This window comes from Mytilus galloprovincialis, chromosome 8 (genome assembly GCF_965363235.1).
Source record: "Mytilus galloprovincialis chromosome 8, xbMytGall1.hap1.1, whole genome shotgun sequence".
Classification (NCBI taxonomy): Eukaryota; Metazoa; Mollusca; class Bivalvia; order Mytilida; family Mytilidae; genus Mytilus; species Mytilus galloprovincialis.
The window spans coordinates 20,782,070-20,797,610 of record NC_134845.1 but is presented as its reverse complement, the minus strand read 5'-3'; the positions used below and the strand labels follow the sequence as shown (position 1 = coordinate 20,797,610).

Genomic DNA, 15,541 nt, shown 5'->3' with positions numbered 1-15,541 from the left:
TCTACATTACATGTTATGATGTTCCTATACATTTCTTTGTGAATAATAACTTTTACTTAAAGCTGGGTTTATTTAACTTTCATTTACTGAATATGTTTACTATGTTCAACAAGCAATCACACAGACTTTTGAAGAATAGGATAGTTTTCATATCTACAGATAAATTTATGATGCAACATTTACAAATAATTAACATTTTTGCAAGAATTATTTTTCGACCGTATTGTCAAATAAACTCATAATAGATATCAGGATTGAAATTTTATATTTACGCTAGACGCGCCTTTCGTCTACAAAACATTCATCAAAACTACAGAACGATGGTAAATGTAAATCAATTCATTTAAGAGCATATCCAACAGTTTATTTTTGACGGTGAGAATTTTTTCCCTTTAAAAGATATATAGGCTTTTTTTACCTGTTTAAGGAGGTACCTAGGTGAAGTTTTGGAATATGTGTTAAATGTTCGGACTCCTCGGTTTTAGTTCATACCATATAAGGTAAAATATTTTCCCCCATAACACCCATTTATCTATTCATATAAGACTTAACAGCACACAAACGGTCAATTGCCAAAATTTATGCAGATTCTTGATTTTGTTTCTTTTGATTTGAGACCCAAATTATTCCAGTGCAATTATAAGGTGGAAGTCCGAGTATGCCTTTTCGCACCATATTTCAAAAATCAAATGTCTTGAAAGGGAGCCCCATGACCTATCAATATTTTTAGCTAATTTTGTTCCATAATATATGCTCTTTTCATATACAGTATCAATTTTGATTTCTTGATTTTATAATTTCACCTAAGTACATCCTTAACTCAAATATGTAATAAAGTATACCTTCGTGTGTTTTTTTTAGTAAAATGAGGTCGAAATTTCAGATATTTGCTCAAAATTTGGATTTGTTGACGTATTTTCCCTCCCGATAGAAATGCATAACTTTTTTGTTTTAAAAGATAAACACAAGCTGTCTTTTTATTAAATTATTTATAAGTTCTCTTATATATAAGTATCCTATAAATTTATAAATTGTTTTGTTTAGAAATAACTAAAACTTATCAAATGTTCAAGAATGTAGAAAAAAAACGTCAATTTTTGTTGTATATTTATCAAATTTGAAAAAAATTGCATCATTGACTTTTTCATGAATTTTGGTACAAATAATCTCCATACGTAATCAAACCGAATGTCATTTTAAAAAAGAGGGATCAATAAAACTCGTTTAAAAGTTAAATCAGTTTAAATGATAAAATTCAGTCGAAAACTGCATCCTTTCCCGATATGTCATAGTTTGACGTCGCTAAAATAACATCTCACGTTAGCAACGTTACCTCCCCTGTAACTGTAACTTATGCCCTTAAGTTGTAATTTTGTTTTTTTTTACCAATCTTTGAAAAAAAAATGTACTTATATTTTTATAATATAACATTCACCTCATCCAGACCCCACCCACAGAAAAATAAATGTGAAACAATAGCTTTTCTTTTATTGCTAAGCACGTACACAAATACTAAGAATACGAGTTGACAACATTTTACATTAACTTTTGTCAAAAACATAATCCCTGATTATACAAATTCACTGTAACACATATATATGTTATATCGACCTAATACAAAAGCAATATTTGCATCATATCGCTTAGTATTATATGTGCACCTGTATTTGTATACTGACAATATCAATTACAGGATAAAAACATATACAAATGTAATTATAAGATCATATTACAGAGTACTGCACTAAATCCAGTGCCATATAAAATTAATATTACAAATAGTCTACTGTTCAGATAAACATTCGCTACTTCAAAAGTCTATTCTAAAAATAAATCAACAAAATATCAAATGAACATTATATTAACGTTTGCGACAATTAAGTTTTATTGTTATGTAATTGACTCGTTATACAAAAACTAGAGGCTCTCAAGAGCCTGTATCGGTCACCTGACTCTACTTTGGTTTTTGAAATCATATAAAAAAGATAAAATTTGGCTACAAAGTTACAAAACTTGGTCAGCACCTCATAAGGACCATTCATGCTATGTTGGGTTCCATTCCATTCAGTAGTTCTCTGAAAAGAAGACTTTTGTATGCATTTCCCATAGGGTCCTATGTTAAACTAAACCCCCGCTGGCGGCCATCTTGGATGATGGAACTGCTACAAAGTAAAAACACTTGGTCATCATCCCATAAGAAACATTTATGCTATGTTTGATTTCATTCCATTCTGTGGTTCAATTTGAATGTATTTCCCATAGGGTCCTATGTTTTACTAAGTCCCCCCACTGACGACCGTCTTGGATGATGGATCGGCTACAAAGTAAAAACACTTGGTCAGCATCTCATCAGGAACATTCATGCTATGTGTTGTTTCATTCCTTTCAGTAGTTCACTAAAAGAAGTCATTTGTATGTATTTCCCATATTGTCCTACGTTAAACTAAGTCCCCCACTGGTGGCCATCTTGGATGATGGATCGACTACAAAGTAACAACACTTGGTCAGCACCTCATAAGGAACACTCATGCCATGTTTGGTTTCATTTCATTCAGTAGTTCTCTAAAAGAAGTCATTTGTATGCATTTCCCATAGGGTCCTATGTTAAACTAAGTCCCCCGCTGGCGGCCATCTTGGGTGATGGATCGGCTACAAAGTAACAACACTTGGTCAGCACCTCATAAGATATATTCATGCCATGTTAAGTTTCATTCCATTCAGTGATTCTCTAAAAGAAGTCATTTGTATGCATTTCCCTTAGGGTCCTATGTTAAACTAAGTCCCCCGCTGGCGGCCATCTTGGGTGATGGATCGGCTACAAAGTACCAACACTTAGTCAGCACCTCATAAGGAACATTCATGCCATGTTTGGTTTCATTCCATTCAGTGGTTCTCTAAATTAAGTCATTTGTATGCATTTCCCAGAGGGACCTATGTTAAACAAAGTCCCCCGCTGGTGGCCATCTTGGATGATGGATCGGCTACAAAGTAACAACTCTTGGTCATCACCTCATTAGGCACATTCGTGCCATGTTTGGTTTCATTCCATTCAGTGGTTCTCTTGAAGAAGTTCAAAATGTAAAATGTTAACGACGACAACGACGGCCGAGGACGACGGACGACGGACGAGAACGCCAAGTGATGAGGAAAGCTCACTTGGTCCTTCGGGCCAGGTGAGCTAAAAAGATAACAACACTTTTTGAAAAACTATTTTGAATTTACCATCATCAGAAACGCTCAAAACATAATATTTGAAAGCAAAGGTTTTATTTCTTTTGTAGCTCCGCCTTTCTTTTGTTTACTTTATGTTTTACAGAAATCGACATTGCCTCAAAACCAAATGCAAGGGAAGTGCGAACTCTGATGTTAAAAGTAATATTCGTACAAAAACGAAAGATGGAAAGTGAAAGACGATAATTCTCAGTTTACCATATAGTGAATAGTGTTTGTTGAACTAACTATAATAATTACAAATTGGATTTCAAAATATAAAAAAAAATATGTTTACATATCAAACTTTGTGTTCACATTAAGTGTATAAAATCAAACTGTCAAGGGTTTAAAAAAAATCCTATAATGTCACTGAAGACAGATATCGATCAAATGGTCTATAACGCAACATCACACCAAAACAAACGAAAGTGCAGAAAATTTACAAGTTAGAAACAGTTTAAGCAATGCTTAGCTGGAGAAGTTTTCGTCTAAATGATAAAAAGGTTTTACAAAATAAATGATTATCCTTTAATTTTACTGTTTATTGATACAAAATTTATATGGATATGTGTGTGACATATCTATAAATGTAGAAATACCTTAGACAATGTTTATATTTAGTGTTTACGTGACTAGCTGAACATGAAAATTAGAGATTGTAGTTACTGCGATAAAACTTCCCTTAATTTATTCCAAAACACTGTGTCACCAAATTCATCGTTCGGATATTCGATATAGGAGTGGGATTGAACTAACTCTAAAACCATCATTGGTAAATCTTTTGGTGACATTTGCTCTAGAAATACTAGAAATAATATGTTTTCCTTATTTCTCGAATAAATGCTTTCCACTTTTGCCATGTTGTATTCAAACATACACCAGTAAGAATCAAGATAATTATGTGACATTACAATAACCACATTACGGCTGTTGTGAATTGCCGATGTTATGTTTCCTGCAATCTCATTTCCAGGTAGAAAATCTCTTCTATGGATACACAGCTTCAATCCAGCTTCGCGTTCTAGACAAGGCAAAATCTTGTCATGCACGAAAAATCTATCATTGTTGTCGTATGATATAAAAGCATCGTACTCATATTGTCTCTCATTGTCTGGGTTTCCTTTATGTTGCACTTGATATTTATTTTTCACCATGTAATACATATATCGCAGTCGCCACCTATTGCGGTAACATATGCCCCAAATTAAAACAAACAAAAAAACGACCAATGATGCCACTATGCCTACAATCACTGCTGCATACGAGGAGCATTCCATCTGAAGCTTTTCAAAAACTCGGTTTGGTTTTAATAATAATACTTGGTGCCCATGGGAATTCAGACAAGTGGTTTTGTGTTTATTCTGAATCTTGATTTTTGTTGTTGACATCCACTTTACAAATTCTATTGTATCACAACTACATTTTAATGGATTGCCACTAATATCAATGGAAAAGTTGTTTTTCATGTTGTACACTTCTTCCAAACGACCACGAGCATTTTCATCTAAACTAGAAATTCTGTTATTAGAAATGTCTAAGTTTGACAACTGTTTCATGTGGTTCATTTGGAAGATAATATTATCTAACATATTTCCACCTAATTTTATGTGTTTCAAATTTGCCTGAGACTTAAAAAAATTAAACGGTAAACTTGGAATCCTATTCTCTGCCAAATTAATGATTTGAAGGGCTGGCATATGTTGCATTATTTCACCTTTCGTGTCATCGGGAAGTACAAATCCAAGTAGATTATTTTGTATGAATAGTGTTGTCACATTCGGAAAACTTTTAAAAAATACCTTTGAAACATTTGAGCATATGTTATTGGAGAAATCTAAAAAATATACATGACCAAATGTAAGAAGTGGACCTATCCACGAGTAGAAGATATTATAACTCATATCTATATATTCCACAACATTTGTTAAAACTGTATACTGTGGTATTTCATAGCGAAGGAAGCAGTTTTTGTAAATAATTGTTTTCAGTTTTCCAGGAATTGGCAATACTCTCCAGGTAAATCGGAACATTGTCTCCTCATTTGTATAATTTGGTTTATAGACTTGATTACAGTATGATTCATCAGGACGTAAGCATTTTTCTTCTCGTTCTTTGTTTCCTCTTGAACTGAACAAAAACGACGCATTTACAAATTCTATTTGCATAGTTATAAAATCGAAAACATATTGTCCATACGAAAATTCATTGTCGGAAACAAAAAGTTTTCGAATGGAAGTTGGAAGTTGTTGTATTGTTCCTTCTTCTATGAGTTGAATTCTATTGCTATCGCCATGCAGTTCTTCTACGTTTGTATAATTTAAATGCAACAAATGCTGTTTCAAAATTTTCGTATTCATTTGAAATGTTTTGTGAATTTTATTAAATTTCAGAATTTTTATCGAAGTGAATGGAAGATCCACTGTCACATTTTCTAAGCCATCAAACCTAAGACATGTGTTAAAAGAAACGTCTAGAGTTGATAAATTTCTCATAAAACTAAATGAACCATTGTGAACGTAATTCACTTTACAAGCAGACATATCTAATTCGTATATTTTTGGTACAGATCTAAACGTATCCGGTTTCACGGTGTGTATGTAGCAGTCCCCAGATGATCCAGAGATGTCTAGAGTCTCTAAATGAGGAATTTCAGGCAGGTTTTCATGAGAAGCATTGTAATCAATTTTCAATGTGAGCAAAGATTGAGGAAAGGTAACGTTGTGATTGCTCCAGCTAATATTGTTCTTCTTGGCATCTAAATATGAAAGTCTTTGTAAATATGAAAAAGCATCTTTTGTTGTTTCGGTAATGTTGTTATTGTTCATATTTAACTTTCCAAGACTTTTCAGTCCAAGAAACATTTCTTTCATGAGAGTATGTAATCTATTTACTGAAAGGTTTATTTCAGTTAAAATATCGTTGTCTTTAAAATGATGTTCCGGTATTTTATGTATATCGTTGTTACTTAGATCAACACTGCTTACATTTCTTGGTAGTTTGGGTATATTCTTTAGTTTTGAGTGCGAGCAATCGACCTCTACATATTTCTTACCAGACGTTACACATCGACATGCATGGCTAAAGCTGCATTTGGTGTTCAAATGACCGCTAATTCCTATCGTCAAACAAAAACACACAAGTAAACGGAACAGCTGTTTGATAACCATATTCCTGAAATAAAGATTATAAATGAATTTCCAGACGAGGAAGGAAACTCCGAAACATTATATTATTAAATATTAAACATACGCAAATTGAAAATCATACAAGACTGACAGAGGTTCCTGACTTGGGCCAGGGGCAAAATTGCAGCGATGTTTAAATGTTTTGTGAAATCTCAATCCGCTCCCTATACCTTTAGTCAATGCAGAATAAACGAACACACAGCGATACGCAATGTAATACTCATTTTAATAGATGTGAGAGTCCAATTTTAGAAACACCAAAAAGACTTAGCAGTATGACAATGATCAACAGAAATTAACAAAGAACTACTAGACGTTATTGACATGCCAGCTCCAGACTTCAATTAAACTGATTGAAAGATTCTATAAAAAAAATGTTGCATAAAAGCAATTGAGACAGCTCTACACAAGGGACCAAATGACGTAGAAATTCACAACTATAGTTCACCGAACGGCCTTCAACAATGAGCAAACTCCACACCGCATAGTCAGCTATAAAATGCACCGAAATGACAACTGTAAAGCAATTCAAACGTGAAAAATAGCGGCCAATTTCATGTACAAAAAAGGAACGAAAAACTAATATGTAACGCATCAACAAACGACAACCACTGAATTACAGGTTCCTGAATTGGGACAGGCACATACTTTAAGAAATGGCGGGATTAAAGATGTTAGCAGGATCCCAACCCTCCCCTAACCTATGACATTTGTGTAACAGTACAACATAAGAACATGATAATTCAACAAATGATGTGATATTGAATGTGATGATCTTAACGAAAAAAATCTTGAAAAAGGCTCAACTCTTTCTGTCTTGATTGTTACAAAACATCAAGCACAATCCCTTCCGTTGGGGGTTTAGTATCATGCCATCATAATTATACGAGAAAAACATAACTCGTAGTTTGACAAAAGCTTATTTAAGAATATATTTAGTATTTCCGATGCAAAGACCCTATGAGTTAATCAATATTAATAACAAAAAGGCCATCTTTAATTATTGATAACAGAATCGTGTACGTAGCTACGACATATATTCTATTGAAACAATGAAGTGCGTCTTTACAAAAAGATTCTGACGTTTACCAATTGTAGGAATATGTCTTAAATAAAAGAATGTAATCTACAACAGTAACTAAATGATTTCTGATAAATGTTTTAATGTGTTTGTAAATGTTTGTGTTTTGTATAGAATTTTACTATAAAAGATGGGATGTGAAATACTAGAAGGTATAAGATGTGTTTACGCTCATATATATTTATGAATAATAACCTTGTACCGATGATGCAATCTATTAATTGTTTGTGATATCGAAAACCCTGGTGTTTAAATGTAATGGTAATACAGAGAATTTTTTTCGTTAAGATCATCACATGTACATTCAATATCAAATTATTTGTTGAATTATCATGTTATTATTTTGTACATTGATCAGACTGTTAGTTTTCTTGTTTTAATCGTTTTAAAGTTGTTTCGGGATCTTTAATAGTGGTATGGTGGACGATTGTCGCATAGGCAATCATACTTTATCTTCTTATTTATTCTCTAAACGTTCAAAACGAAAAACGAGGATTTTTATTTTTACATATAATAGTCTTAAATTATTTTTATTCCAAATTTCTTTAAATTCATTGTTGAATTTATATATAAGTACTTATCTTTATTTCATAGTTCATTTTATTCCTATTTTGTTATCACACAATTCGCAGAATTTGCTAAATTGCTCCAAATCTTGACCGTATGACTCGCATTTTCTAAAACCCGATTCTATGCAAAACACTCTTAAGTAATGAAGAGTGTTAAAGCTTTATATTTATGAAAATAATTAATCTAGTCGAGAAAATACATTTAAATTAGTTTCCAGTAATATATGATCACATACATAAAGAAGCTTGTAGCTTGCTAACCTACATATATTTTCATTCCGAAAACACCTCCTGCAATATGCCCAGCACTATAGACCACTTTAATGTGTGGTTAAGACTTATTATTCGGTGCTTGACTCGGCCATTTGTCAACACCATCATGCAATTATCAGCATATCTTTCATTGTCTCTTCGAAAGATTCTAGAACTTCCATGCCATGTTACAATGTATTGTCTGCTTTCATTTGATAGTCCTTGTCCTCCATTACTATTGACGCTTTTCAAGTCCAGAACAGTTGGTATTGGTGAAGACGAGCTATCCGGACAACATTCCAGACTGGAGGACGATATCCCATATTGTTGTTATTGAAAGTAAAACAGTGATGCACCTTTGACCTTTTGTGTACTCTCATTTGTAAAAAATTTATGCTTTCAAAGAGAAATATTACAAACAAATAAAAATGTATGAGTGCATTCAGTCTCAAAAACACAGTTTCTTAAACAAAATGCCTTGAAGTAGGACTATACCATAAATATTAGTATGCAGAGCAGGCCATGTTTTGGTGAGTTTTTTCTTACCTTTTCAACTAATACTTATACTAGTATTCTATTCTAAAAGAAAACTTTTTCCTAAGATACACTTTAAGAAATGCATAGTTATTAATAAATAAAATTATTTTGGAGTAGTAACAACAAACTACTTTTACTGTCCTTCTTTGGAACACAGTTACGAGTTTTACGTAAGGACCTACTGAAATGTCCATGAAGTTAGTAAATTTTCATTTGGATTGTTCATTCAGCTTGAATACTTCAACTACTCATTTACTATCACATTTCTTTCAGAAAAGAGTTTAAAAAAAATTATTTGACCAAAAAAGTTGACATTTTAAAAGGAAATGAAGGGTATAAATGGATCAAAAGGGGTACTAGACGCACGAAGTCAATTGTATGGGGAAACATTGTATGGGAAAATATAATGCCACATCTAAATGAACTGAAATTGAATTAATCAATCTTTGTATATTTAACCATATAAAAATTAACACATTCACAAGGACGTACACATTAAACCAACCAACATTAATAATTTTTAAAAATTCAGCAAAAACCAAAACGAACGTCTTTTTTCCAACTTGACAAGAAAAACATTCAAATGCTCACCAATGATTTCAGGGAACCGAGTCGACCTTGAGAGGACTTACCAGCTAGTTAAGGTAGTTAAACACCACCTAGTTAGATAGTCCCCTCACAAGGAATAGTCGCTGAAACTATACTAAATGAAGTTTTAATGTAATAATTTTTGCCGAATGAAAGAATTGAACAGTCAAATCACTCTAAAAATATATTAAATGGCAAATCGTTTCAGTTCCGCCGTGTTGCTGGTCTCATATTGTTTCTTCTTTTTCAATTTGATCTAACAGTGTTCTATGGATGCGTTAGGAATAAAAATATTTAGATGGTGCTAAAGAATGTATGCTGGACAGCTTTAAAGATTTTATTTATATTGTCTTTGTTCAAAGCTGAATTGATACATGCTTTCAACTAAAGAATAGAATCGCTATGGTTTGCTTAATATTGTAAAAAAAAAATCACAATTCTAAACGATACTCTGGTTCGTGTAAGTATTAATAAATCAAAAACCTTTATAAAAGTTCAGTAGAATAAAGAAAATTTAGTCCAAGATAAAATGTTTGTTTTATGACACTATGTGCATCGATCACAATAAAATTGTTTGTTGAGAAACATATGGAACGTTTTTATGTGCGACTCGAATGTCGAGTTTTGCACACCAGAATTAATACACCTTTTCAAATTATAATTTCTTTCCAAATGACGACGATGAATTGTTCCTTTTCTATTTAAACGTGAATGCCTAATAGCGGAAAAAGATTATGCAAAATTCTCCAATAAAAACATGACCATAGCATTACGTGAACATATTTAAATATAAAATTAGGATCATCGAAGTCTACAAATCCGCTTAATCAATATAAGTAAGAGACAAATTAAGGTCGAATGGAATAGATCAACACCTAATATAGGAGAGAGGCCGGTGTATCGATAGGATAAGCATATTCTGTCATACATGCATCAGCTGTCATGCGAATTCGCACAGTAAATATGATGAGGGCAGGAACGGAAAGATGAGCCTACTTTTCTGATATATAAAGATCTCGGACTACCAAACAAAGCCTTCAGTAGTATACCGCTGTTCGAAACATGTTTCTAGTGAGCTAAAACACAGACACATCGTATAAGTTAACCAATTGTGACGGTGACCGTGAAACTGATTTAGTTTCTATTCAATCCAGTCGTTCTTTTCTGTCAATGTTCTGTGTATTGAGTTAGAATAAGATTTTTTTTTTTCTTTTAAGACATCTTAATTACTCGACAATAATGATTTTTTTTTTGAATATTCTAGATACAACAAATAAACTCATCATAAAGGGAAAATAGATACAATATTGACTTAAATAAAATTGAGAATGGAAATGGGGAATGTGCCAAAGAGACAACAGCCCGACCATAGAGCAGGCAACAGCAGAAGGTCACCAACAGGTCTTACAACCTGCTTTCAGCCACTGTATTTTAATTGCTTTTGGATTCAATATAGTGAAACTAAATTCGTTATTGTAAACTGCACTTACCTCGTGAAAAAATTCATTTAAACAAAATCCTTTTTTACAAATTAACGTAAACAAATTTTTGTTCAAGACGAATGGTTCGTTTTATCAAAATATGTGTGTCGATCCCAAAAAATACTTCCTCTTTCAATAAACATAGATCGTTTTTAAAAATCTTCGTCGCAAACATTAATTTTGAATACAAGAGTAGACTACAAAAAATAGCTCAATTCAATTTTGAAAAGAATATGTACACCCACCTGTAAAATTCCCAATGAAAGGAAAGTTGTTTGTGCTGAAAACGTTAGTATTGATATTCATATCAATGATATAGTAATTTTTATGAATTTACTGTTTGTAAAAGTATGAATTATTCGAAATATTAAGGATTTTCTTATCAGAGGCTTAGATTACTTAGCCCTAAATGGCACAACTTTTTTGAATTTTGAATCCTCAATGCTCTTCAACTTTATACATGTTTGGCTTTCTAACTATTCGATCTGAGCGCCACTGATGCCTCTTGTGTAGACGAATCGCGCATCTGGCGTATCAAATTATAAGCTTAGTAACTTTGTTAACTATTAACTGATAATCAAAATTAGAAAAAAAGTTTTTACTTTTACGAGAAAAGATCCTCCATTATATAATGCTGATAACAGACGAAGCTGAATTGTGTGCTGTTTGTCTATCGTTAAAAGGAACCAGTGTTATTTCCTTCTATTTTAGAGTTATTTAGAAATATTCCCATGTTAGAAGTGTGCATGCCGAATTTGACTCAATCAGTACCTATTTGTTTTCAACAGGAAGAAATATTTATCTATTTCTGACTTTTGCTTCTTGCTTTTGTTTTCTATTCAGACAATATCTAAATAATCGCAGTTAGAACCGATGACTCCAAAACAATAAAACAATAACTCTGTTTCTTTCCTAAGGTAAATTCGAATCAATATTAATTTTCTAGTTCGTGAAACTGATTAACTGAGTTTTTAACTATATTGTCGTGGAATGTTTGAAAAGTTTTATTTTGAATTGTGAATTGAACACTTTCTATCTTACATTGCTAATAGTTCTCAAGAAGCAAACTAACCAATTCTACTATCATTTTCAATGATTATACGGCATATATGTTTTAGCGTTATTTTATAGGGAATTTATACTTCGCCAACCACATAAATTCGTGGAAATAACCATAAACAAGTTCTTTGAGAGGGGTTATTTCCACGCACTTATGTGGTTGGCGAAGTATCAATTACTTATAGGCTGGGGTGAAAACGTTCGCAAAACCACAAAGTATCTACTAATACATAAACTTTCCTCAATTAACGAAATTGGAACACATAAATAAAAGAAACCAGTTTGACATCCACTTTTCAATGAAAATATCACGTACTCGTGGTAGTGACTTCTGGGTATCGTACCAAATTTACCCCTGGATATAGGAAGCTGCACCGTTTCTTATATTTTTATCTTTAACTTGTTAACTTTGGCCTCTGACACATAATAACAATTTGTGGGACGTGTTGCTGTCTTTGAACAGACCTTGTGTTAAGCAACATCCAGTGCTTACCTGTGCACTATTCCAAACTTTGCTAATTTCTACCTATGCGCTACTATCCTGTGCACCGCTATCCTGTGCACTATCTGGCTTATTCAGCCTGTGCACTGTCTAACCAGTGCACGTATTTCCGCACAGTCGCCTATGCACCTATTGCCCGGTGCGTAAATACAACTTTAATACTCCTGCAACCTTATTCAGGTACGCAGATAGATTCTTATTCAGATTCTATTAATTCTTTTATAAAGTGTAAATAATTACCTTTTAGTTTCTTTAAAGACTTCTTATTATCCAACAAGCGACCCTTGTTTTGACAGCGCATCAGCTTATATACTAAGGTTTTGGACCATACCATTTACGTTGGACGATACCATATCTTATTCCTATGAGTGTTTATATATTGCTAAACTACTATTGCTAAACGTTTGAATAACGGCCCTTATGTTTACAACTACCGGGTTTGCTAACCACAACCTGACCGTTACTGATTCTAAATATTATACATTTCCATAGCAATGTAAACAAAACAAAACGGAAAGTAGACAACCGTTCAATTTTAAACTTAAAGAGTTCCCACTACAATGTTTTAACGTGATACAATTAATAAGAAGATGAACCTTAGTAAAATAAAACCGATGAATCATGTTCATCACAAAAAGACATTGACTGTCAAAATGTGCCTCTGGTAAGGAAAAGTTGGTATCATTCATGTTCATGATTGCCCTGATGTGAATATCATAGATATTAACTATGTGAACACTACATAGAAATAATTTCAACAATCACTCCAGACAATCATATTATGTCAATATTGTGACTGTCCACTCAGTATTCAAAAGATAACGAATCTGACTTGAGCAAATAATATCAGTGAAAGATGTGGATAATTGAAGCAGTAAATAGTTAGTTCATTTTAATTTCAACTTTCAAGAAATTTTAACTGCCTATATTTACACTTTTATTTGTTCTGCATGCCTGTCACGTAATGTTGTAATTTTAGAGGTATTTTTAACATTGCCATATAAGAGAGAGAGTTTGGCAAGCCATTAAACCAGGTTCGACCAACCATTTCTTTCTTAAAACGTCCTGGACCAAGTCGGTAACATTGCAGTTGTTATCAAATAGTCTGTTTCTAGTTGGCGTTTGTTTTTGTTTCAGTTCAGTGTTTCTGTTTTCCTCTAATAGTTTCCCTTGGATTTCGTTGGTAGCCATTTATTTATTTTCGTTTAATCGATTTATGACTATTCAACAGCTGTGGTATACTTCTGTTGTTTTTATTACAGACATCACCATTTAGCAAATGAATAAAGATGAGTAAAGGCTTTTTCAAATGATTTTTATAGTTCGTTCTTAAGTTGTACTGTTATACCACTGTCCCAGGTAAGGGGAGGGTTGGGAACCCGCTAACTTGTTTAATCAGGAGCTTGTAATATAGTGGTTGTCGTTTGTTTATGTGTTACATATTTGTTTTTCGTTCATTTTTGTACATAAATAAGTTTTCTCGTTTGAATTGTCTGACTATGCAGTATGGGCTTTGTTTATTGTTGAAGGCCGTATGGTGACCTAAAGTTGTTAATTTCTGTGTTATTTTGGTCACTTGTAGAAGGTTGTCTAATTGGCAATCATAACACATCTTCTTTTTTTATATATATACAGTTGTTCAAAGAAACATATCATGAGGTCAATTTTTCATGTCAATATTCAAATATTGTTTGTATCAAAATCTTTAAAAAGAGAACCATAAGGATGCTAACTTGTCAGCAATGAAATCGTGTTGTCAATATTGACACCAGAGACAAATGGAAATAGCTTCAACTGAGAGCATTGAATTATAATAGAAATTTTAAATGTGGATATTTGTTACATTTAAACATGATATCAACAATATCTATGACATCAAAGGGATGGATATCTAAATCCACTTTAATTAATCAGAACACTCTGAAATTAGACAAGAGCTATAAATATCAATGTGATTACAAAATGGTGTCTTCGACGTAACTCAATGTAAGATCACAAGTGAACTATGCTTTTCTCTTTAAGGTCTGTGTGTAGATGATAGGTGCATGATTATATGCATGATTTCATTGTTTTACTCCTAGTTTATACTAAGGACGATTTTGAACATGTCATATCATATACACATTTCGTTAGTGCTGAGGAAGAATTTTTACCTCAAAATGTATTTTGATTATTTTCTTGAGTAGCTGTCTCACATACACCGCCTTTTTGTTTGTTACCAAATGTTTAATAGTACAATACAGTCGGGTCCCCAGTGTCAGCGAAACACCTGATAATGCGCATTCACTGATTTCCTCATATTAGCAACGTCATTCTTGTAATTATTTAAGTCTTCTATTAAAAGGGACAGAAAATATTAAAATTGATAGGTTGAAGAGTAAATTAAAACTCCAATCCAAAGCCGGGATTCCCTTATTTGGAACACACATTACAAAAAACCTTCAGGGTGAAACCATACATACAGAAGATTTTATGAAATAAAAGTATGTTTATGAATTTGCTCACACAATATTATCCAATTATTTGTTTTATTCATTCAATAAAGTGAATTCAAATGTCTTAGGTGCATGGATACACCGGACTACAACATACATAATTAAGGTACACATTATAAGTCTCCTGTAAAACTTTGTTAGTTCATTAGAAATATCAAAATAACAGTTATTATAGAGATACATGGTGAGTTATACAAAATTCATGTTTCCTTTATTCCTAAAATGCTCATCTTAATAGTTGACTAGAACTGGCATTGATGTATCACCTTACAGAACATCACTGACTGATAGGGATATTAAACAACTCCTTGACTACAAAAAAACAAATGGTTGGTGGTCCATAGAACCATTTTAGAAGTATTTAAGACACAAAGTCTGCCATTGCTAATAATGTTCTGTTTTCTTAAGGATGTACTTAGGTGAGGTTAGGTAAAAATTAAGAAATTAAAAAATTAAAATTGATACTATAAGCTGGTAGAGCATCAATTAAGGATAAAGATAAGCTAAAAATATTGATAGGTCATGGAGCTCCTTTTCGAGATATTTGAGATTTAAAATATGGCGGGAAAAGGCTGACTC

General features: G+C 32.6%; 1 protein-coding gene across 1 annotated transcript; it reads right to left on the bottom strand.

Moving 5' to 3' along the window:
• Positions 1-3,425: 3,425 nt before the first annotated feature.
• LOC143042986 (toll-like receptor 4) lies at positions 3,426-6,380 on the bottom strand. The gene has a single exon (XM_076215486.1). It carries the CDS (start codon positions 6,378-6,380, stop codon positions 3,876-3,878), a length of 2,505 nt encoding a protein of 834 aa, XP_076071601.1. The 3' UTR covers positions 3,426-3,875.
• Positions 6,381-15,541: the final 9,161 nt, after the last annotated feature.